The sequence below is a fragment of the Gymnodraco acuticeps genome, unplaced genomic scaffold, assembly GCF_902827175.1.
Source record: "Gymnodraco acuticeps unplaced genomic scaffold, fGymAcu1.1, whole genome shotgun sequence".
Classification (NCBI taxonomy): Eukaryota; Metazoa; Chordata; class Actinopteri; order Perciformes; family Bathydraconidae; genus Gymnodraco; species Gymnodraco acuticeps.
The window spans coordinates 1,019,818-1,042,463 of NW_022991761.1; the positions used below are offsets into that span (position 1 = coordinate 1,019,818).

General features: G+C 44.6%; 2 protein-coding genes across 5 annotated transcripts in view; both read left to right on the plus strand.

Moving 5' to 3' along the window:
- Positions 1-431: 431 nt before the first annotated feature.
- On the plus strand, positions 432-19,350 carry zgc:101664 (uncharacterized protein LOC450064 homolog). Of its 4 annotated transcripts, XM_034199346.1 has the most exons (4): positions 432-542; positions 2,818-3,050; positions 3,147-3,513; positions 17,687-19,350. In XM_034199346.1, the coding sequence occupies exons 2-4, from the start codon at positions 2,929-2,931 to the stop codon at positions 17,888-17,890; spliced, it is 693 nt and encodes a 230-aa protein (XP_034055237.1). In that variant the 5' UTR covers positions 432-542; positions 2,818-2,928; the 3' UTR covers positions 17,891-19,350. The 4 variants fall into 4 exon arrangements, with proteins under 4 accessions (XP_034055237.1, XP_034055235.1, XP_034055238.1 ...); XM_034199344.1 differs by having other exon boundaries at positions 2,818-3,513; XM_034199347.1 differs by lacking the exon at positions 17,687-19,350 and adding an exon at positions 4,350-5,232 and having other exon boundaries at positions 2,818-3,513.
- An 845-nt stretch (positions 19,351-20,195) lies between these two features.
- LOC117535004 (phosphatidylinositol 3-kinase regulatory subunit alpha-like) overlaps positions 20,196-22,646 on the plus strand; it is a 56,605-nt gene continuing 54,154 nt past the window's right edge. Inside the window, exon 1 of the mRNA XM_034199317.1 lies at positions 20,196-20,387. The gene's annotated coding sequence lies outside the window, so the exon portion shown is untranslated. The remainder of the gene's footprint in view (positions 20,388-22,646) is intronic.

Consider the following 22,646-nt stretch of genomic DNA (forward strand, 5'->3'; position numbering starts at 1 on the left):
TTCTACAACGCAGTTCTGACTATTTTAAGTAGAACAAATACAAATAATAACCTGTCAGGAAAGGTTATAGGGTTATATTCTAACACAAAGTAAATGGGTACTTTGAATAAAGTCACAAATTCCCAAAAAAGGTTTGGGAAGTATCGTTTTTTTCAAGGAACAGCTTACCGTTTCTTAGGCCTGCAGTGGTTAAGTTCTGGGTAGTTGTGAAGGGATGTCTCAGTCACTGTTTGACTTATTTTGGAAACCAAACAATGGTTCAATCAATTGATGAATAATTAGTATATTAATCCATAATGAAAATTAAGTTGATTGTACTGTATATGTATCATAAACAAATACAAATTGAAACGAAAGTAACAATGTAATGAAACAACACTAGTTTGAACAGGCTCTGACTACGTCTGCGCGTTACTTGAACTATCGCGAGATTTCATCAAGAGAAGCGCGACAATAAAATGTCTCCATGTTAGAAATTCAGGTTTAACTCCTTGTTGGCTGCTTATAATAATAATAAAGGACATCATTCAGCTGATATAAAGGTAGGTGTTTAGTGCTATTGGACTGTTCAAGGTAGTGTTGGCTACCCACTGGATACCTGTATCGGTGCCACTGTGCTTTCTAGTTTGGTAGTTAGATCCCTTTTCGTCGACGTCGGTTAGCACAGCAAGCTAAAAACATTAGCTTCCAGTGAGAGATTTGGACTAGACACCACAGGAGTGTTACCAACCCGATTAAGTTGTATTCAGCTGAAACGGGCGTATAAAGGAAGAAGCGTAATTGTGATGGACAATCATGTTTTGTGGGACTTGTTTCCATGCGCTAATGTTCAAAAAGGTCTATTTTTGTCATACTGCCTGTGCTGTCGCACCTCTTTTCACCCAACCTATGCCCCCAACCAGATTACATTACATTGCATTTAGCTGACGCTTTTGTCCAAAGCGACTTACAATAAGTACATTCGACCAGGAAGACACAGATCTCAGGTTGCGGTATCCCTTGACCTCTGTGTGAAACGTCACGGGGTTAAGGGATAGTGGATAGGAGAATTCAAAAGGATTTAGGAGAAGAGACTGCGGGGGCCCATTCCAATAGTCCATTTAGCTTAGGAACCTTCCTAACGGAGTGAAATGACCCGGAAGTACGTCACTGGCAGCCATGATAAGTGCCGTTCCAATTCTCCAATGAAAGGAAAGGAGGTTTCAAACTTCCTTTATAAGCTCCTTTAGCTTAGGAACCACTGGACCTCCCTAACCGAAAGGAGAGGAGAAAATGCTGCCCCACAATGCATTGCAGCCGCAGCATTTGCCGTCACTCAACAGTCGGCCGTTCACGGACACAAACGATAATGGGAGAAATGATATCATGAAAGTTACGGTGCTTATTAAGCATTTTAAAACGTATGTGGTAAGTTGCCAAAGTGCTTTGTTTTGAACGTTCATCAGTATTATAATCAAAAAGAGAAATATGAACGTTAGTTTTTACTGAAATGATCAAATAAAGTCAACATCTCACAGTCTTTACTGAGCTGTGTGGAGTTTGTTCAACTTTTAAAAGATGTTTGAATGGTGATACACACAGTGATAGATGTTAAGGACTAATGTTTATAATAAATACATTTGTATTGATTTTAAGATATTTTCATAGTTCATACAATCATACGTATGGGATCATTTGTATTAATGTGGACCGGAGGGAGAGGGTGACGAGCATAAGTTTCACTTTCCTTTTTTATTTCAATTCCAACTTTGGTCCTGAAGAATATGTTTCTCTGTTGTCCACGTTCATAAAGCATAAAACAACAGCATCAGAGCACGGTGCAGAGTCTCTAGATGAGTTTACAGTAGTCCCTCGTTCTTATTAAACATCCATGTTGTAGTCCGCTGTATAGAAAACTGTAGTTTCCATAGTTTCCCCACAGCAGCAGACGCACATTCATGACGTCCGCTGGCGCATCATAAACACGTCGGATAGTGAAAGTGCATTCGGATTCTCTAAAGTACCGCGGTCTCTTCTCCTAAGTCCTTTTGAATTCTCCTATCCACTATCCCTTAACCCCGTGACGTTTCACTCAGAGGTCAAGGAATAGGAGATAGGGTTAGACGTTAGGAGCTAATTTTTGGATTATCGGAACGCAACCCGATACTTTAGAGAATCCGACTGCGCTTTCACTATCCGACGTGTTTATGATGCGCCAGCGGACGTCATAAATGTGCGTCTGCTGCTGTGGGGAAACTATGGAAACTACAGTTTTCTATACAGTGGACTACAACATGGATGTTTAATAAGAAGGAGGGACTACTGTAAACTCATCTAGAGACTCTGCACCGTGCTCTGATACTGTTGCTTTATGCTTTATGAATGTGGACAACAGAGAAACATATTCTTCAGGACCAAAGTTGGAATTGAAATAAAAAAGGAAAGTGAAACTTATGCTCGTCATCCGCTCTACATTAATACAAATTATGATCCCAATACGCATGATTGTATGAAAATATCTTAAAATCAATACAAATGTATTTATTATAAACGTTAGTCCTTAACATCTATCACTGTGTATATCACCATTCAAACATCTTTTACTTATTGTAGGCTTATCATGTTGATTCGACTACAACAGAAAGAAAAAAAAAAACCTCTCACTCTCTCCAGAGCCAAAAAGGGAAAACGGGCCGTTGCCCGGGCAACATTAGCCCGTACCTGTTCACGTCCCTGGCCAAAACCTATATAACACACTACATGAAAGGGAAATCCCCAAAAAGCACAATAGAGTAATGTGACTGTATTTAAGTAACCAGTGTATCTGAATTTTCACAGACAACTTGGATTGCCTGCTGCTGTGTTACCACCATCAGTTGCTTCTAACTGAAGCAACATCATGAGGCGAAAGATGAGGAGGAGGTTGGTTCAGTCAGTCCTCTGATCTGTATGGAGGATGTGGTTCTGCACGATCAGCCTGGATCAGCTGCTGGGCTCAGCTCTCTGTTAGAGAGGACAGAGAAGCTTCTGGAGCCTTTCCCCTGTCGGATTCCTCCAGTATTCACCCGCTGGTACCCTTCCTCCACAGACCACCACCTGCCCATCAGACCCGCCAAACCTGCTCCTGTCATCACCTGCTCGGATGACTTCTTCTCTTCTCTTCACAGCAGGAGGCACACCCCTCAGATCCAGTCCCAGAAACCTGAAGTTGATGGTCCACCTGCAGAGACTTCACCTGAAAATCCACAAGAACCCAAAGATGTCGCCTGCATCTCCGAAACTCCAAACTACCTGTTCCCAGAGAGAGAGGTCCCCAGACTTCACACCGAGAAACACAAAGATGTCTTTCCTGTCACAGAGTCGCCGGTCAAACGGTCCTGGAGCGTTTTCTCACAGAAGGGAGGTCTGCAGAGCTCCCAGTCTCTGTCCAAACAGTTCCGTCACATGGTGTCCCTCCACAGGCTCCACCTCCACCAGAGGGCCAAATGGGTGATCAGGCAGCACAACTGTGGGGCGACCAGGGACATCGAACAGGTCAGTAGATAAATAATGGATCCACACTAAGAATATTGTTGCCATAGCAGCTCTGTGAGGCTGAATATTATAAAAATGTTCGTCGTTTTTTGCCTTCATTTCACAACCCTTACCTAAGATAATCCTTTCACGATGCAGTGATGTAATGTGCACCTTGAACCTTAGGCTATCATCATGCTAACATTAAAATTAGGGATGCTCCGATCGATCGGTCACCGATCGAGATTGGCCGATACTCACTCTCTACCGATCGATCGGTGCTCTCTAAACATGCCGATCGCGAGAGCCGATCGCGTGACGTAAAATACATGACACTTTTCTCTGTGTGCGGCAAAACAAGCTCGCCAAAATGGCTTCACCGGTCTGGCATTATTTTAAGGTGTCCGAAAAAGACAGTAAAATAGCGGAATGCAACGTGTGTGAAGCAGAAACCCTGCAGCTCCGCCCGCCGGACCGGTAAGCGAAGCGAAACACACAAGAGTTAGACCTAACACACTTAGCTATGTTATCTACCTCTGGAACAAGCTAAACTAGTCATTATAAATATATGTATTCTTCCCTGTCGGGTCACTCATTACTGGATCAGTGAGCTGCATGAGATACTGACAGGCTGTCAGGAGAGAGAGAGAGGGGGAGAGAGAGAGAGAGAGAGAGAGGGAGAGAGGAAAAGAGAACGCTTCTGCTAATTTCTCCCATGTTATTATCCAAAGTGAATGTAAACTTGAATAATGTACATCATTTGAATGTAATAATTAAGTTGATTGTTATTTGTGGAAGCTCCAGTGAATGAGCCCCATTAACTGAGTTTTAAAGTGATGTTTAAATCTTCCATTTAGGCCCCGCCCACTCAATCGGATCGGCGATCGGTATCGGCCGATACTGATTCCGGCGATCGGCCCCGAAATTGGCGATCGGAGCATCCCTAATTAAAATGTATAAGAATGTTTCCTATACAACATTCAGTGGGTGAATTCACAAATAATGGAATGCGGCCGCTTATATCTCCATGAATTCGAACACTTTCTGCCCTTAGGGTTCGCTACACAAAAGATACTGCACTACAAATGACATTGCAAACGCGCCAAAACATTTTGAAGCCAAGTGCATTTTGTCTTTTTATTCTGCGTCTGTTTTTTTACCAAAAAGTTGCCTTTGTGCCGAGAACTCAGTGAGTTGAACAATGGCAGAGAGAACATTTTTTGAAGCCGTGAGCTAAGTAATTTAATTGTGACAGAGGAAAACCCTAATTAGTTTTTTAATATATCAGTCTGGTATTGCTGGCGGCAAATATTTCATGTTATCACGATCAGTGGAAATTCTGATCCATTATTAATGTACTTCAGTTCCCACCAACTCTCTAAAGACACTGTGGTCAAGCCAGCCTCCACTTCGGAAAACACAGTCAAGCCAGCCCGAAACTGTACATCAGATTGTCCTGATTTGACTAGATGGGGTGTCCTGCTATCACCCTGGAGTGATATTAGTCTTTCATACTGGAGAGTTTTTGTTTTATTCTTATCTAAAAACAGAGGGACAATAGCTCATATATGAGACTTCAAAGGTCTTTTATTTTGAAACTCTACATCAGATTATCCTGATAAATGACTAGTTGGGGTGTGCTGCTATCACCCTGAAGTCAAATAAGTCTTTGATAATTGACCGTTTTTGTTTTATTCTTATCTAAAAACAGATGGACGATAGCCCATATATGAGATTTCAAAAGCATTTTATTTTGAAACTCCTTAAGTTTTACATTCACTCAGTTATAATGTGGTAGTTATACGTAGTTAGTATTATATAGTACATATTTCTTAATTTAAGCTCCAGTATATATGAATATGTTTGGTATGTTTTTTAGGTGTATTTGTTATTGACCAAGTAAACGCTTTTATTTTGAAGGCAGTTTTTCCAGGCCTCTACCGTAATGCATAGGATATTCGCGCACCGCAATACAATGTGCGGGCTGGCTTGACTGTGTTTTCCGAAGTGGAGGCTGGCTTGACCGCAGTCTAAAGACCCTCAGACTTCCACAGTAGCTGTGGCTAGGTCTGCACAAATAATACACACTTATCAAAATGTCATCATAGTTAAGTGCAAAATTAAGGTTCACATTGATCACAATATTTGTTAAAGGCTAAATATGTATTAAAATATTATCATGAATTAAGTGTATTTTTGAGCTGAAGAGATATCCCGAGATATTTGTTTGGTACAAATCCTGTTAAAAATCATACCATTTATAATTTATTTACATTTAATTAATCATGAGAATTATGAATATAAATGATCAATATCTAAAATATCCTGAATCATATAATAATAAAAAATAATTGTAATTGGTAATGTTTTCAAGCTGTGGCTATCAGTGCTGATCTTTGTGATTTGGAAGGTTATTTGCAGTATATGGTTCATTGCAAAGAAGGTGTACTTTTTGCCTGAAATGTATCCATATTACCTCATTTTAATACTAGCTAATGAGGCAGGAGCACCAATACGCTTTTTGCGTGTGTCACCCTTTGCAGGTACTCTGAGATATACACGTACAATCTCATTCCAGCATTATTTGTGCATGTTGATCGAGCTAAAACAATCTATGCATTCCTTTTGGGAATTTGCCCCTTGTGGGTCAGCGACTTGTTCTTAGTAAATGGTCTGCGCTGTGCGGTAAACGCTGACGTAACAGGTTGGATGTTGTGTTTATGTTTTCTGTTTGTTTGTGACTGCCGATCTTTATCTGGACCTCTGTCCTTCACTTTGTTTTTCCACTGCGCGCAGCACATCACAAGTCATGCATCAAGTCACAAGATCTTTAACAAGTGTTTCTAAAGCTCCAACAATACACATAAAGACGGAAATAAGAATCTGCAACTATTTAAAAACTAGCTACTTTTTTTTAACAACCTTGAGCAAAAAGGACACGGCCGCAACTTCTCATTTGTGAGATTTTAATTAGTTTTAATATTGCATAATATTTCTGTGATTTTGACTGATGGTTTAATCATTTTAATTTGAATACAGTGGGCAAAAATTACTCGCAGGTTTTGCAATTTTCTGGTATAATAGTCTACTGTGTCTTTTATTAGGATCACCATTAGGACAAAATGAGCTTGTGCTATTCTTTCTGGGTTCCACAGACATTTACACACTATAGCCACATAAACACAACAAACAAAACTGCTCTTCTTATGTTATTAACAATTAACAACATAAGTTAACCAGATTGTGTTTTACACCATTAAGCCAAGCATAACATTCATAATCAAACATTTCCTCAATAATGAATAACTAATAGAAACAAATAATCATTTATGGCAAACATAAATCCCTGTCTGAAATAACCTCACATTGTATTTAAATTAGGGCTGTCAGTCGATTAAAATATTTAATCGCGATTAATCGCACATTTTTGATCTGTTCTAAATGTTCCTTAGAGGAATATTTTTCAAGTTTTTAATACTCTTATCAACATATGAGTGGACAAATATGCTTTATGCTAATGTTTATTATCATTTGAACAATGACAAATATTCTCATGAATATTAAACACAACAACCTCTGAACATTACAAATACTGAGTAGTCCCGGTGGTGAGAACGCGACATTATAAGCCGCATTCACACCTAGGACTTTCCCTGGTACTTTGGTTCTTTAGTTCCGTTAGTACCAATAATGTCGCGTTCACACCGCCGGGACTACTCAGTGCCGGGAACTCTTTTGGCCATTTTCAGTCCCTGCTAGAGAGGTGGTACGAACCTGGTGATAAAAGAGTGCCAATTTCTATTTCTATTGGCTGGGCGAATTGCAAACCACGCCCCGTTAGACTCTGATTTTTGTTTGTTAGGCAGCCATTTTTTTCCTCGCTACAAAACCACATCCACACCTGAGCGAGTAGTTTTTTTGTACTTTAAAGCAGTTATGACCACACGTAGGCTACTACAACACCGGAGCGGTGGAATGATGAGGAAGTGTCGGCGCTTCTGGCAATTTACTCTGAGGATGGGATGCAGCAGCTTCTACAGAAAGCAGTTCCCAACTCCAAATGTTTTGAGCGATGTTCGCAAAAGCTACTTGAGCTGGGAATCGTGCACAGTGCACACGGATGCCGGGTAAAAATAAAGAAACTCAGGCAGGACTCTAACAAAATTAAAGACCACAATAATAAGAGTGGTAACGATTTTCTATTGCTATTATAGATATATATATATATTGCCACTGTTTTTTAATACTGACACCTAACTTGCACTAAGGTGTGTCTGCTGCTATATATATTGCCACTGTTACATTGTTTTGAAACTACTTACACTTTATTTTACATTTCACACTTTTATTTAACTTCAATTTACATGCATACGACACACCTGGAACTGAGGTTACCTATTGTAACCCAGCTTCTATGAGTATTGGCGCAGCCCTCTAAGGCTATCGCTATTGGGTTTACCCTTCTGCGCCCCCGCGCAGTACTGAAAACACTTGTAGTCCACGCCCACCCGCTAGGTGGGCCCCACCCTCGGGCCTCCTTCCGGTATAAATAGGGAGGTTGCCCGGCGATCTGCTCCCATACAATATAACTTTTCTTCAGCTATTCGTAGAGCCAGTGTGGCCCAGCGCTTAGAGGGCTGCGCCAATACTCATAGAAGCTGGGTTACAGTAGGTAACCTCAGTTCTATTTCGTATATGGCTTCGCCCTCTAAGGCTATCGCTATTGGGTTAAGGGCGAAGCATGATGTAGTCTGCGCCCCACTGGGTCCGTCCAGCACTAGAAGCACAGACATACCTGCTTAATAACACCCCCCTGCCTGTTGTGCCATGCGTAATGGCACATCCCCGTCCCTGGAGCAAACATACCTATTTTCCTGACGGGGTGAAGGCTGGGAACAATACATACCGACCGCTGTGAGAAAGTAGAGACGAAGGGCCCACCTTGTCCTGCGATCATAGAGGGGGAACAGCCGCTCTCTCCGTGTCAGCCAGGTAGGAGAGCTCTCAGCTGGATCCCTGACGTCACTCACTCTGACCAGGCACTCCCTACGAAGTGTGTCAGAGGAAGGGGAACGTCCCTCTCCTACGAGGGGAAAAAGGGCCGCTCTCTGTGTGCCGCGAGGCAGGAGAGAGGCGCACAGCTGGATCCCTGACGTCACTCACTCTGACAGGACACCCAGTACAGGGTGTGTCAGAGAGGAAAGGGAGACATCCCTCAAATACAATTGAATAAATGAACAGGGGGAAGACCAAGATGCAGCCGTGCAAATATCTTCCACTGACATTCCTCCGCGCAACACCGAGGAGGAGGAATTTCCTCTGGTTGAGTGCGCTTTGATATTCTCCGGGGGCTCCACCCCAGAGGAGACATATGCCTGTGACACAGCCTCACACAGCCAGTGTGACAGCCGTTGTGTAGACAGAGGTTGCCCGATCGAGCGCTCTCTGTAGTGCACAAACAGGCGCTGAGAACGGCGCAATGCCGCCGTGCGCGCCACATAGCAGACAGCGCGCGCACCGGGCAGAGGAGATGAGATGTTTCTTCTTCCTCCGACCTGTGAGGAGGGGGGAAGAAGCCAGCCAGGGTGATCACTCTTGACCTCAAAGAGTTGTGATGACCTTATAGGCATGAAGCCGGGTTAGGGCGTAAAACAGCTGAACTGCATCTCCATGGATCCGGAGACATGACGGAGCCACCGGGAGAGCAGACAGATCACCCTTTCCTCTGATAGAGCCAAAAGCAGTACTACTTTGGCTGAATACAGTTAAGGGGAACCTGATCAGGTTCAAATGGGGTTTTTCTTTAGTGCGCGTAACACCAAAGCCAAATCCCACTGAGGCGCCAGTGTGCGTGACACAGGTCTGAGTCTCCGTACTCCTCGCCTATTACGGCTGCTGCGTTCTGCGAGCCCCTCGGTTAAATTCGCCGGAAATAACACTGTTCCTGGGATAACGGGAGTGTTTCTTGCATCCCATGGAACTGCTGGGGGGAGAGGCTTCTCTGTGATGTGCCGTAATGGTCGTCATGGTGACGTGCCACGCCCTCGCCGCTGCTGCCCGTGAAGCAAAAAAGCTGCGAGGGAGTTTCCACACGCTGCATTCCACTCTGTCTCTCATCATGAGGCGCGTACACGCCCAGAGGATGAGAGGTGTGTGTATGCTGTCCCCACGAGGCGTTATAACGGTGCTCGTGGATTTATTATGACCGTGTGTAAGGCATATCTGGGACAGAGGAATGCCTCGAGCTCTGCAGTTTATAAACCAATAGGTTAAAACAGCAGGCTTCTGCAGTGAATGAAGCACCTCTGGAGACTCCCCCTGTGGGGGAGACCCAGGGGAATCCCCCCCCGTGACCATCTGACCTAATGCCGAGCAGCTGCGTTACGGAGAGGGCTGTGTGGTTTGTGACACGCCGGAGGAGAGCTGTCAGTTTCTCACTTGCTGCCAGAGAGCGCTCTGCTGCTGGCTGAGTTTTTAATTCCACTCCAGATAACGTTTGTCTGAGAGGGAAGGGAACAGCTCTTCTTCCAACTTGTTATGAAACCCAGGCTTTGACAGATGCGATACAAGATGTACCGTCTGTAAAGCGACTTCCTCCCTGGAGCGAGCCAGCAAAGCAGGTCGTCCAAATGAAACGACCCTCTCATCCCTCCTCTGTGTAGCGGCTCCAGCCTTCTCTACACAAAAATGGGAGGAGCCAGGAAATATCCAAACGGCAGACGATTGTCTGGTCTGATATTCCCTGAAATGAGAAACCGCAGGAATTTCCTGTGTTTCGGGATGATGGGTACGTGGAAGTATGCATCCTTCAGGTGGAAGTGAACCAGTCGTCCTGGTGAACACATTCCAGCCCCTGTTTGATCGTCAGCATGTGGAATACTGACAGATCGAGGATGTCTCCTTGCCCCAGTCTTTTTCGGGATTAGAAAAATAACGGGAGTGAAAACCCCTGATTTTCCTCCCTTTGAGGAACCCTGGAAATATCCTCTTTCAACAGGAGTTCCAGCAGCTCGGATTTGGAGCGCAAGACATAGCTTCTGGGAGGACAGGAGTGTTTCCTGTATCCCATTGAACTGTGGGGGGCTTTCTCGTCACCACGCTGCGGGGTGTGACACGTCGAAGGAGAGCTGTCGTGAGAGTCGTGCTCTCATGCGGGCTGAGTTCAATTCCACCCAGGTAAACAATACTCTGGGCTGGAATAGGACAGCTCTTTTCCCAATTTATCATGAAACCCAGCTTTGACAGATACGATATGAGTTGTACCGTCTGTAAAGCCGCTTCCTCCCTGGAGCGAGCCATGCAGCAGCAGGTCGTCCAGGTAAAAATAGTACTCTCATCCCTCCTCTATGTAGCGGCTGCAACGCCGTCTCTACACACTTTGAAAAAGTACGAGGAGCCAGGGAATAGCCGAACGCCAGACGGTTGTACTGGTACGCTATTCCCTGGAATGAAAACCGCAGGAATTTCCTGTGTTGCGGAATGATGGGTACATGGAAGTATGCATCCTTAGGTCTATAGAGGTGAACCAATCTCCCTGGTGAACACACTCTAGCACCTTTTTGACCGTCAGCATGTGAAAAGGCCTTTTCATTATTGCCTTGTTGAAAACTGACCGGTCAAGGATGGGTCTCATTCCCCCTGTCTTTTTCGGGATAAGAAAATAGCGGGAGTAATACCCCTGATTTTCTTCCTCCTGGGGAACCCTGGAAATAGCCTCTTTCAACAGGAGTTCCCGTAGCTCTGCTTGGAGCTCAAGACACTGTTCACGGGATGTAGAAACTCTCCTCTCTACTCTCTCATCCACTCTGGACTCTCTCTGTCCTCTCACATCTCGGCAGGCTCGTCAGTCCCCTCCTCCCTGCTAATAGAACCGTCCTTAGGGCAGCAGAGCGGAAACGGTGGAAATCCAAACACCGTGACGACCTCCTAACCTATCAGGCTCTCCTCTCCTCTTTCTCTGCTTCGATCTCTCAGGCAAAAAGCACTTTCTTTCAAGATAAGATCCAATCTTCCTATTCCAATCCTAAAAAACTATTTTCCATCTTCTCCACCCTCTTGGACCCTCCAAAAGCCCTTCCCCCCTCCTCACTTCTGTCAAGCGACTTTGTTACCCACTTTGAAAAAAAGGTTGATGATATTCGCTCTTCTTTTTCTGACTCACTTTTACTCACCGCTGGGTCACCAGACCCTCCTTCCACCAACACACTAACCTCCTTTTCCCCTCTCTCTCCAAGTGAGGTTCTTACCCTCATTACCTCTGCCCGCCCTACCACCTGTCCTCTGGACCCTATCCCTTCAAACCTCCTTCAGACTATCGCTCCTGATATTCTACCGTTTCTCACCCATTTCATCAACACTTCTCTAACTTCCAAACAGTCTCAAGGAGGCAAGAGTAAACCCTCTCCTAAAGAAACCCACTCTCAACCCGTCTGATGTTATAAACTACAGGCCTGTCTCTCTCCTCCCGTTCCTGTCTAAATCACTTGAACGCGCTGTCTTTAAACAACTCTCCTGTTATCTCAATCAGAACAACCTTCTGGATCCGCACCAGTCTGGTTTCAAGGCAGGTCACTCCACAGAAACTGCCCTCCTTGCTGTCACAGAGGAACTGCACACTGCCAAAACTGCATCCCTCTCCTCTGTCATCATCCTGTTGGACCTGTCTGCTGCATTCGACATGGTGAATCATCAGATCCTCCTTCGCACTCTCCAAAAACTTGGAGTTTCAGGCTCTGCACTTTCCCTCCTCACCTCATATCTGAAAGACCGTACCTACAGGGTGACTTGGAGAGGGTCTGAGTCCGACCCTTGTCAATTAAGTACAGGGGTCCCTCAGGGCTCTGTTCTTGGTCCCCTCCTCTTCTCCCTGTACACAAACTCGCTCGGATCAGTCATTAGCCCGCATGGTTTTTCATACCACTGCTACGCTGACGACACCCAATTAATTCTGTCCTTTCCCCGCTCAGAGACCCAGGTCGTCGCACGCATCTCTGCTGGTCTAGCTGATATCTCTCAGTGGATGTCTGCTCATCACCTCAAGCTCAACCTTGACAAGACTGAGCTGCTCTTCCTTCCGGGAAAAGATTGTCCCACTCTTGACCTAACAATCAACATCGGCACCTCAGTTGTTTCCCCGACTCAGACTGCAAGGAATCTGGGTGTGACCCTAGATAACAACCTGTCCTTCACTGCAAACATCGCTGCTACAACCCGTTGCTGCAGATACACGCTTTACAACATCAGGAAGATACGTCCCCAGCTGACACAGAAAGCGACTCAGGTTCTGGTCCAGGCTCTCGTCATCTCACGCCTAGACTACTGCAACTCCCTCCTGGCTGGTCTACCTGCATGTGCCATCCGACCTCTGCAGCTCATCCAGAATGCAGCGGCTCGTCTGGTCTTCAACCTTCCTAAATTTTCCCACACCACTCCGCTCCTCCGCTCCCTTCACTGGCTTCCGGTAACTGCTAGAATCCACTTCAAGACACTGGTACTTGCTTACCATGCTGCGAATGGATCTGGCCCTTCGTACATCCAGGACATGGTTAAACCGTACACCCCAGCGCGTGCACTACGCTCTGCATCAGCCAAACGACTCGCTGCGCCCTCGCTGCGAGGGGGACCCAAGTTCCCATCGGCAAAAACACGTGGGTTTGCTATCCTGGCTCCAAGATGGTGGAATGAGCTCCCCATTGACATCAGGACAGCAGATAGCTTGCACATCTTCCGGCGCAGACTGAAAACTCATCTCTTTCGACTCCACTTCAAGTGATAGAACTATTACCAAAGCACTTATATACTAATAAAGGACTGGCTTATCTAAAGCCAGTTGAGTAGCACTTGAAATGTTTGGCTCTATGAAACCTGATGTACTTATATGATTCTGTTTTCTTCAAGGTTGTGTCTTCCTGGTCGAATGTACTTATTGTAAGTCGCTTTGGATAAAAGCGTCAGCTAAATGCAATGTAATGTAATGTTAGGCATGTCACCTGTATCCCGTTGAACTGTGGGGGAGGCGAACTGCAGGGTGTACCCTGCTGATCAGCCTGTGCATCCATCCGTCCATCAAACACATGCGCTGCCACGCCGAGAAACACTCTGACAGCGGGCACGCATGCTCGAGATGTGTTGTGGTTGTCATGACGACGAGCCACGCCAGAGCCCTCGCCGCCGCTGCCCGTGAGGCATCCCAAGGTGGGCCTAGAGCGAAAGGGCTGTGCGGAGGCCTCCACACGCTGCGTATCACTCCGCCTCGCATCATGAGACGTGTACACGCTCAGAGGATGGATGGAGGTGTGTGCAGTAATATCCACATGAGGCGTTAACACTGCGCTCCTGGGCTTATTATGACCGTGTATAGGTGGCGTATCTCGGACAGAAGAATGCCGCGAGGTCTGTGGTTTAATAACCGAAGAGTCATAACCACCAGAACCCTGCAGCGAACCATGCTGCCTACTAATCACCAGATTGAAGGCAGCTGGTGTAATTAATGTGCTCCGCAGCTTATTAATCGATAGATTAAATAGCGCAGGCTTTTGTACCGAACCCGGCTGGCTATTAACCGATAGGTCATGGCAGCTGGCTCACCGGCCCGAGTGGGGGATATGTGAAACACATTTGAAACTGATGACTCAGCCAACATGTTGGGAAATAATCTTCTTTTATTTTCCTCACACTGCCTCCCCAACCGTCAAGGCCGCTCTGCTTCCTCGGCGGCTCTCATGGAGCAGACGCCGAACGGGAGTACCTCACTCCCTTTTTACCCCCCCTCTCCTGGTGGGGGGGGGGGGCGGAGGCCCCGTGAGGCAACCCATTTCTTTGGGCCTAGCGAAAAGGCTGTGAGGAGGCCTCCACACGTTGCATTTACTCCGCCTCTCATCATGATGCGCGTACACGCTCAGAGGATGGGTGGAGGTGTGTGCAGTGATAACCACATGAGGCGTTACCACGGCGCTCATGGGCTTATTGTCACCGTGTGTAGGTGGCGTATCTCGGATAGAGGAATGCCGCGAGGTCTGTGGTTTAATAACCGAAAGTTATAACCACCAGAACCCTGCAGCGAACCATGCTGCCTACTAATCACCAGATTGAAGGCAGCTGGTATAGTTACTGTGCTCCGCAGCTTATTAATCGATAGATTAAAATGCGCAGGCTTTTGTAACGAATCCTGCTGGCTATTAACCGATAGGTCATAGGCAGCTGGTTTACCCAGAGTGGGGGATATGTGAAACACATTTGAAACTGATGACTCAGCCAACATGTTGGAAAATAAGCTTATTTTTATTTTCCTCACACTCCCTCCCAAACCGTCAAGGCCGCTCTGTCTCCTCGGCGGCTCTCATGGAGCAGACGCCGAACGGGAGTATCTCACTCCCTTTTTACCCCCCTCTGGTGGGGGCCCGTAGGTGCGGGACGGTGCCCTGGAGGTGTGGGCCGGTGCCCCGGCCGCCGCTGACGGACGATTCTGACGCCTCGGCTGCTGTTGCTGCTGGTGTCTGTCCGTCTGCCGCTGTGGCCGGGTTGGCTGCTGCTGCTGCCGCTGGTGTCGCTGCTGCTCACCGCTGGCTGGAGCCAGCCGACGTGCTGGCGGATGTCCTCCGCCTGCTCCGATGCCGCCTTCATGGAATCAACCATGGCCAGGAACTGGGGCCCGAACAGCCCGTCCGAGCTGATCGGAGCGTCCAGTAAAACCTTCCTGGCTGGCTCTGTGACCGCTGCCTGCTGTAACCAGAGATGACGCTGGATCTGTGTCATCCAGGCTGCTAATCTTCGCCTGGGACACCGCCACGGCTGCGCACAGCAAGAGCGCCGTGCTGGCCGCCTTAGCGATCTCCTCCGCCTCCTCTGGAGCCATGGTGGTGTGTTCTGGATGGGTTCCTGCCCACCCCAGACATCTTCCTCACCCGCAGCAGCTAGAGCGTCCGCCCTTCGCTTCCTGTCGGATGAAGGAAGACGCACACAGTGAGGACATGCGACCTGCTGGCTGAGAGCCGCGTCCGCGTGCTCTGGCCCCAGACAGGCTGCGCATATCAGATGCAAATCGTAGCTCATAATGTAGCCCGTATTGCACGAAGGGCACATACGGACACACTCTTTATTGCTCATGATGTTGCTTTTCTCGTGCTTCAGTAAACTGCTGGTTGCTGAAGAAAAGAGGGAGCAGATCGCCGGGCAACCTCCCTATTTATACCGGAAGGAGGCCCGAGGGTGGGGCCCACCTAGCGGGTGGGCGTGGACTACAAGTGTTTTCAGTACTGCGCGGGGGCGCAGAAGGGTAAACCCAATAGCGATAGCCTTAGAGGGCGAAGCCATATACGAAATAGAACAGCGTGATGCCGTTATTGTTATGTCTTGACTGTGCAATAAAACAAACAAACTGGCGAAGCTTTATTTATTGTGTCCCACCCCAAATTTGCAGAATAAAAGAATGTGAGAGCAGACAGGTGTCGGTGGTTGAATTTATCTACAATGTTGCAACCTTGTGCAGCAATGGCAGGGGCAGAAACACAAGTCTTACACACATAAACACAAGTAATTTATCATGTCATTTGTTTTAGATCAGTGTTTCTCAAACTTTTTCATACCAAGGACCACTTAACCAATACAAAAACACTCGTGGACCACCTAACTCCACAAATATCCAAAAACACATCGTTTTTTACAAATCGCCTGAAAATGGAACAAACAAGTGGCCACATGTGTGATGAAGGTGTTTATCTGGGCTATATCATGCAATCGAAAGTGAAACTTAATCTCGCTCCATTGCGGAGATATTCCCGCAAGAGTGCGGAAAACTTAAATTAATTTATTTCAAATGTGAAATGTTACCAATATACTCACGGACCACTAGGGGGCGCTCACGGACCACCAGTGGTCCGCGGACCACACTTTGAGAAGCACTGTTTAAATAAATAAGGGGACAAACACCAAACAAGGGTTAATGTCCTTTTCCAAAATCAGCCTGAGGGGGTAATATATAATAAATACATAAAGATAAAGTCCATTGTTATAATGGGGTATTTTATTTGTAAATTACCCTTATTACCCTTATGAACTCCATCATGTCTGAGGTCGGAAAGTAAACAACGCCTCATACAGCGGGTGGGCTTTATACCCCCTCCCCCGTGTAGTTCTTCTTCTCTCGTTTTTTGTTGTACTCGCCGTGAAGTGGTTTTGCGGCCTGCCAGTAAACCCAGAGAAGAAGAAGACGAAGTGACGTCAGCGTAATCTTGCCTCAGGGAAAGTCCTGCGGTGTGAATGCGGCTATGGCACTAGCCCCCTGGCGGATTCAGTGCCGTGGTACTTTTGAGGTGTGAAAGCGGCTATTGGTACTAACGGAACTAAAGAATCAAAGTACCAGGGAAAGTCCTGCGGTGTGAATGCGGCTAAGGTCTCTCTCTCGCTCGCTCGGGCCACACATACACACACCCTCCCGGTCCTCCCAATAGCCTGCCGGTGAGCGTGGAAGTGTGGTCTGCTGCAAGCGGGCAGCAGGAGCGGGGCTGTCAGCAACGAGCTTGTAGATGGTATTTTAAACTCGATGCGCTCTGAAACTACGGGGCGGCCGAGGAAAAAAAATACACATGCGTTAATCGCGTTAAAATAATTAGTGGCGTTAATTTTCTTTGCGTTATCGTGTTATTAACGTGTTAACTTGACAGCCCTAATTTTAATGTTTTTATCCCCTGTTTAACGTTATATTAAAATTCAAGAAAATAGGGTATTAAAAACTAAATAATATTAAAAAAGAAATACATTCTTTATCAGGAGGGATTTTCTACTTTCACCCATAACTCATCGTTCATTGTAAACATAGACACAGACACAATTTGAATATCATTTAGGAAATTAAGATATTGTGATAACAAAGGTTTGTACCAATCTTTATTATTCTTTTGAACAATCGCACTGGCCATAACTGACCATGGTTCTGTATGAAAGCTTTAATGCTATGTAAAGTTTGACGTCTACAAAATGAACACTGGTCATGTTTTCGTAAATGATATCCGTTTTGTTTAGTTGTGTTTTAATCTGGTTATATTGATGAATCATGACATGCAACTGATAAGTGAATGAACCAGAGGAATACATTCACAAATCACTTCGATCTTGTGAATTTATATTCTCTTTCCTCAGTATTTATTTAGCTTCATGGTTCCCACCTCAAGCCACCTGTCTGTCCTCGTCCCTGCAGGTGTGGCGATCTCTGAACCGCTCCGTCCAGAGCTCCACTCTTCCGACGTGTAACGCCAACATCCAGAGGGAGCGGGCGGAGATCTGGGTGTTCTGTGACATGGTCCACTCGGAGCAGGTGGGGTGTCTCCTGAAGGACGAGCTGCAGCTGACGGGGAGGATCCGCCTGTCGGTTCACAGGCTGGACAACATCTTCAGCATGTAGACGCACAACAGGTGGATCAGCCTGACTCGGACTCCAGTGATGTTGTACAGCTTCAGATGAGATCCAGAAGAGCAAACACATTAATATATGCTTATAATCAAAGTTCTGTTTAATGATGAAATACTTGACTTGAAATTGTTTCCAAGCTTCGGGCTGGAAGAATCCTAAAGATATCACCTGACCTCCATCAAGGTGTATTATATGTATCTAGCACACCAACAGCAAAACACATTGTATGCACCTTGAAAGAATCAGTATCAATTTAAGTGGAAATTGAATTCTGCTGTCTAATGTAAAAACTCTGCATCTAGCATCATTGTCCTCAGCGCTGAGCCATTTCCGTGCAGTTGGGGAAAATAATGACATTTTCAGAAAAGCACTGGTAACGTCACTGTAGAAATTGTAGGAGAAGTTTTCTTTTTTGTTGTTAGATGAAACGCTGGGTGGAGGCACTGCCAAGAGCCCTCACAGTGCTTTGATGTCAGAAGGTGACGCTATGTGGACACCTTTAGAATATCTCACCGCTTTAGCTTTCTGTTACAGCCCTTTTTTGGCCGGAAACTGAGCTGTCTCTCTGAACTTACCCGTTATAACACAAAAGTCACTCAACAGCACAAACAAACTATAACGACCGGAGCACACAGGCCAGCAGCTCCCATGTTCAAGTTCAAGGCTTTCAATATATAATGGTCTCGAGTTAAAAATAATAAAACAGAAACACAAAAAGTATTTATCAACAGTAAAAACATATCTATCTTTGCAGTATTTCCATTGGACACACTATATACCTTTACAGAATCCGTTATTTTACATTAAAGTAGATTAACGTACTACTAACAAAATAGGATACTATTACATAATACGAGTTGCCGTTTATTGCAATTAGATACAGTTGGAAAGGGCTGTCTGACGATAAGGTAAAGCAGTGGAAATATTCGAAATAAAGAATTCACTGTTATTGATATTATCTTTACTGTTTGAAAATGGTTTCAAGGTGGCTAAAATAAGTTTTGCTGATGACCCTTCCACATCAGTAAATTGCTTAGATTACTGGCTGCTTCTACAAAACTGGGGCATGCTAACCACTATCCATAATCAATCAATACATGTTAACACACAACCGTTTTTAAATCATCAGCAATTCAACATACATTCAGTCATAAAAGCTAGTAAACCACATACACAACGAATTTTTGAATTGCCTGTTTTCAAATGTAACATTATTTCTTTCATGACCACATTGTACAAGTGTGTGATTTTTTAATAATTCATAGAAATATACTTCATTAATGACTGAGCTGAACTGAGGGGGATTGAAGCCTCAACCAAAATTGAATTTTGTGCCAAATTCCAGTGTGTTTTTTAATGCTTATGAATTCATTAAGAGATCCTTTAATTGTATTTTCAATAATATATCTCTTCACTTTGCAATGTAAATAAAGGTTTATTTTATTTTTTAATGAATGGTCTGTAGTGATGTATGGATGAACAGCACTGCATGTGATGTGCAGTGTGTTCTGGAAAAGCCGCAGCAGAAGTCACATGATACGGGAGTCACCCCCAGTGCTTTTCACTAACAGAACAACACACGGATACACACATGAGACAGTGCTGCTTGTATAAGACCTGAATAAATGAGGACAGCATGAATACATTACACCCCCATCACCCACTCGCTCGTTTGTTGCTATGGTTCCCCCTGTTTGACAGTACAGCACACTGCATTAAAAATCTAGGTCACCGGATGTGACATCAGTGCCCTGCCTCCCAGCTCCCAGCCCAGCTATAATCGGTTGTAATCTGTTTAATTCACGTTTTTGGTATTTTAAAGTGATCTAACAAGAATTGTGGGAGAAAAATCCGATATAAAGTTCATATGTCTAAACTATATCCCTTTAAATACATTATTTTCTCGAGGTTGCTGTCTAACGCATTAATTTTGCATCACATGTTCGCCAGTGGTATTTTATTTTGAAAGACATCTGGAACTTGTCAATTCTGCTCCCTGTACTCTTACACAGTTCATGTTTATGACGAATTTTAAGAAGTAAAATGTGTCATTTAAATACATCTAAGGAATAACAGTTTACATGAGCTGCATAATGTTATTTATTGACAAATAAATGAAATACTAAAAAAAGAGATTATCAAATAGAACCAAAAATCACCACAAATAATACAATTCAAAGTTCCGAATTGTAGAGGTGTTTTAAAAGATTTCCCTTTTAAGTAAATCTATATTAGAACTTTTGGGTATTTAATTTCCGTAAATCGTGTTTTATTCTGACACTATACCGGAAGTGAACATACTCTTGGCTAAACGACCCAAAGGCTTAATACGAGACGGCTGAACCACGAGCGTCTTCTTATTGGAAATAATCGATAGATATATTGGAATATTTCGAGTTTCGATAATATCTGTTCGTCGTTTTGTGCTCAATCCTCCGTTATGGCGACTGCTGCTCGCTCTTCTGGAGGTTTTAATTGGTGAAAAAAGGTGAGACGTTTGGAGCTACTGACACCGAAGCTAGCAGGCTAAGCTAACACTGGCATGCATTGTAGTTTCCCGTTTCCGCTTCAGTTCATAATGCCTGATGCTTTTATTACACTTTTTGGCAACAATTAGCACCACAAACTCAATATTGGAGGATAGACAGGAATACAATACTTACTTTGACTCGATATTTGGAAAGTACCTTCAATGTCCGGTCTGATCAGTTATTTGTACTCTACTGTTTACTTAACGAAAGCCCCTTTACAATTCAGCATGTTTTATGCGATTAAGCATACATTCATAAAAGGCTTAATATTTCAAGTAGTGATAAATGTTCGACACTTAAAAAAAAAAAAATCTCTTCGGGATAACTAATGTGTCTGAAATAAGTGTATACATTTGAATAATGACATTACATGTAGTCTGCTCTGATAATCTCCCGACAGGAACTGATATGGACTGTTTACCTAACGAAGGCCCTTTAACACTCTCTTTGTTTTTGTTTGTTTTTTGAGTGAGCTCATATGTGGAGAGACAGCAAGCGCATTTCGTGGCATCTGCAGGCAGTGGCAAGTCCTTCCGGCATATGCCACAGAGGCCGCTACTCTGTGGTAGCTGTGGCAAGTACTTCCGGCATATGCCACAGAGGCCGCTACTCTGTGGTAGCTGTGGCAAGTCCTTCCGGCATATGCCACAGATGCCACAACTTGCCGAGGCATCTGCCGCAGCTCAACGGGAGTTGCCACAAGATGCCAGAGTAAGAGAACGTTTACGGTAGCTGCCACTCGCCTTCCGTGGCAAATGCTGCTATTTAAACCCGTATTTATCGTGTAAAATGTCGCTGTTTTGGCATGACTTTATCGAACTGATCTGTACACAGGACTGATGGTCCGATCTCTATTTTTTTAAACATTATAATTTCTATTCAATTTTACTTGGAGCATGGTTTGCTAAAATAAACAAACGTGCTATATTTATGATGAAATATTGGCGAGTGAGGGTTGCAACGCCCTTGGCAATTTTCGCTTCTTGAGGGGAGTTTCCACTGATTGCTACGATAAACCAGGTGTATGACTAGTAAAGACAAATAATTAACAAATACATATCTGTATTGACACAGCAACGTGTACACTGGTGTTATTAGACTTGGCTACAGACTTAGGGCAGCTGTAACTGATTGCAGTTGCCACTGCTAGTGAGATGCTAAGGTTTACTTTATAAATTAGGCAAAGGACTTATATGTGCCCCATGCCTTCAGCAGCAGCAGGCCATTCACTTTGATTTGATCCAGTTATGAAATGTCATCATTTCGACAATAAAGAAATGCTACATAAACGTTATCTTGCACGTTTTATCGAACCATCTCCGTGTCTAACTTTCAATATATTTAAAAAGAGATCTCTCTCTCTCATCTGCGTGCGGGGGCGGGGCCTCACAGACATGCTGTGCACACAGTTCTGCCGGTAATGAATATTAGGATACATTTTGTGAGGAAACTTTTCCACCAATAATTCCAATAAGTATTCCAAAATGTATTCACTTCAGGTTTACCAAAGTAACTGTATTCGGATTAGTTGTTTTTCAAAGTAACGCGAGCTGAATACAGTTAGGCTACTTGGTTTTTGTATTCTGATTACGTAACGCTGTTACATGTATTCAGTTACAACCCAACCCTGTGCACAGATCATCAGTCCTGTGTACAGATCAGTTCGATAAAGTCATGCCAAAACAGCGACATTTTACACGATAAATACGGGTTTAAATAGCAGCATTTGCCACGGAAGGCGAGTGGCAGCTACCGTAAACGTTCTCTTACTCTGGCATCTTGTGGCAACTCCCGTTGAGCAGCGGCAGATGCCTCGGCAAGTTGTGGCATCTGTGGCATATGCCGGAAGTACTTGCCACAGCTACCACAGAGTAGCGGCCTCTGTGGCATATGCCGGAAGTACTTGCCACAGCTACCACAGAGTAGCGGCCTCTGTGGCATATGCCGGAAGGACTTGCCACTGCCTGCAGATGCCACGAAATGAGCCAGGCCCTATGTGGGGGGAAATATATTGTTCCATGTTAGACTTTTTTTTTTTAATAATCTTTTCTGCGCTTCATTACTGATCAATAAAAAGTTAAAATATTTAACCTAACAAACTATCAGACATAATATAATCAATCTTTCTGTTTTCTAAGCAAGTTCGTTTTATTTTTTAGCAGAAGGCAGAAAGAAACCACAGATTTTATTTTGTATTATTTAAATTATTTTTCTTA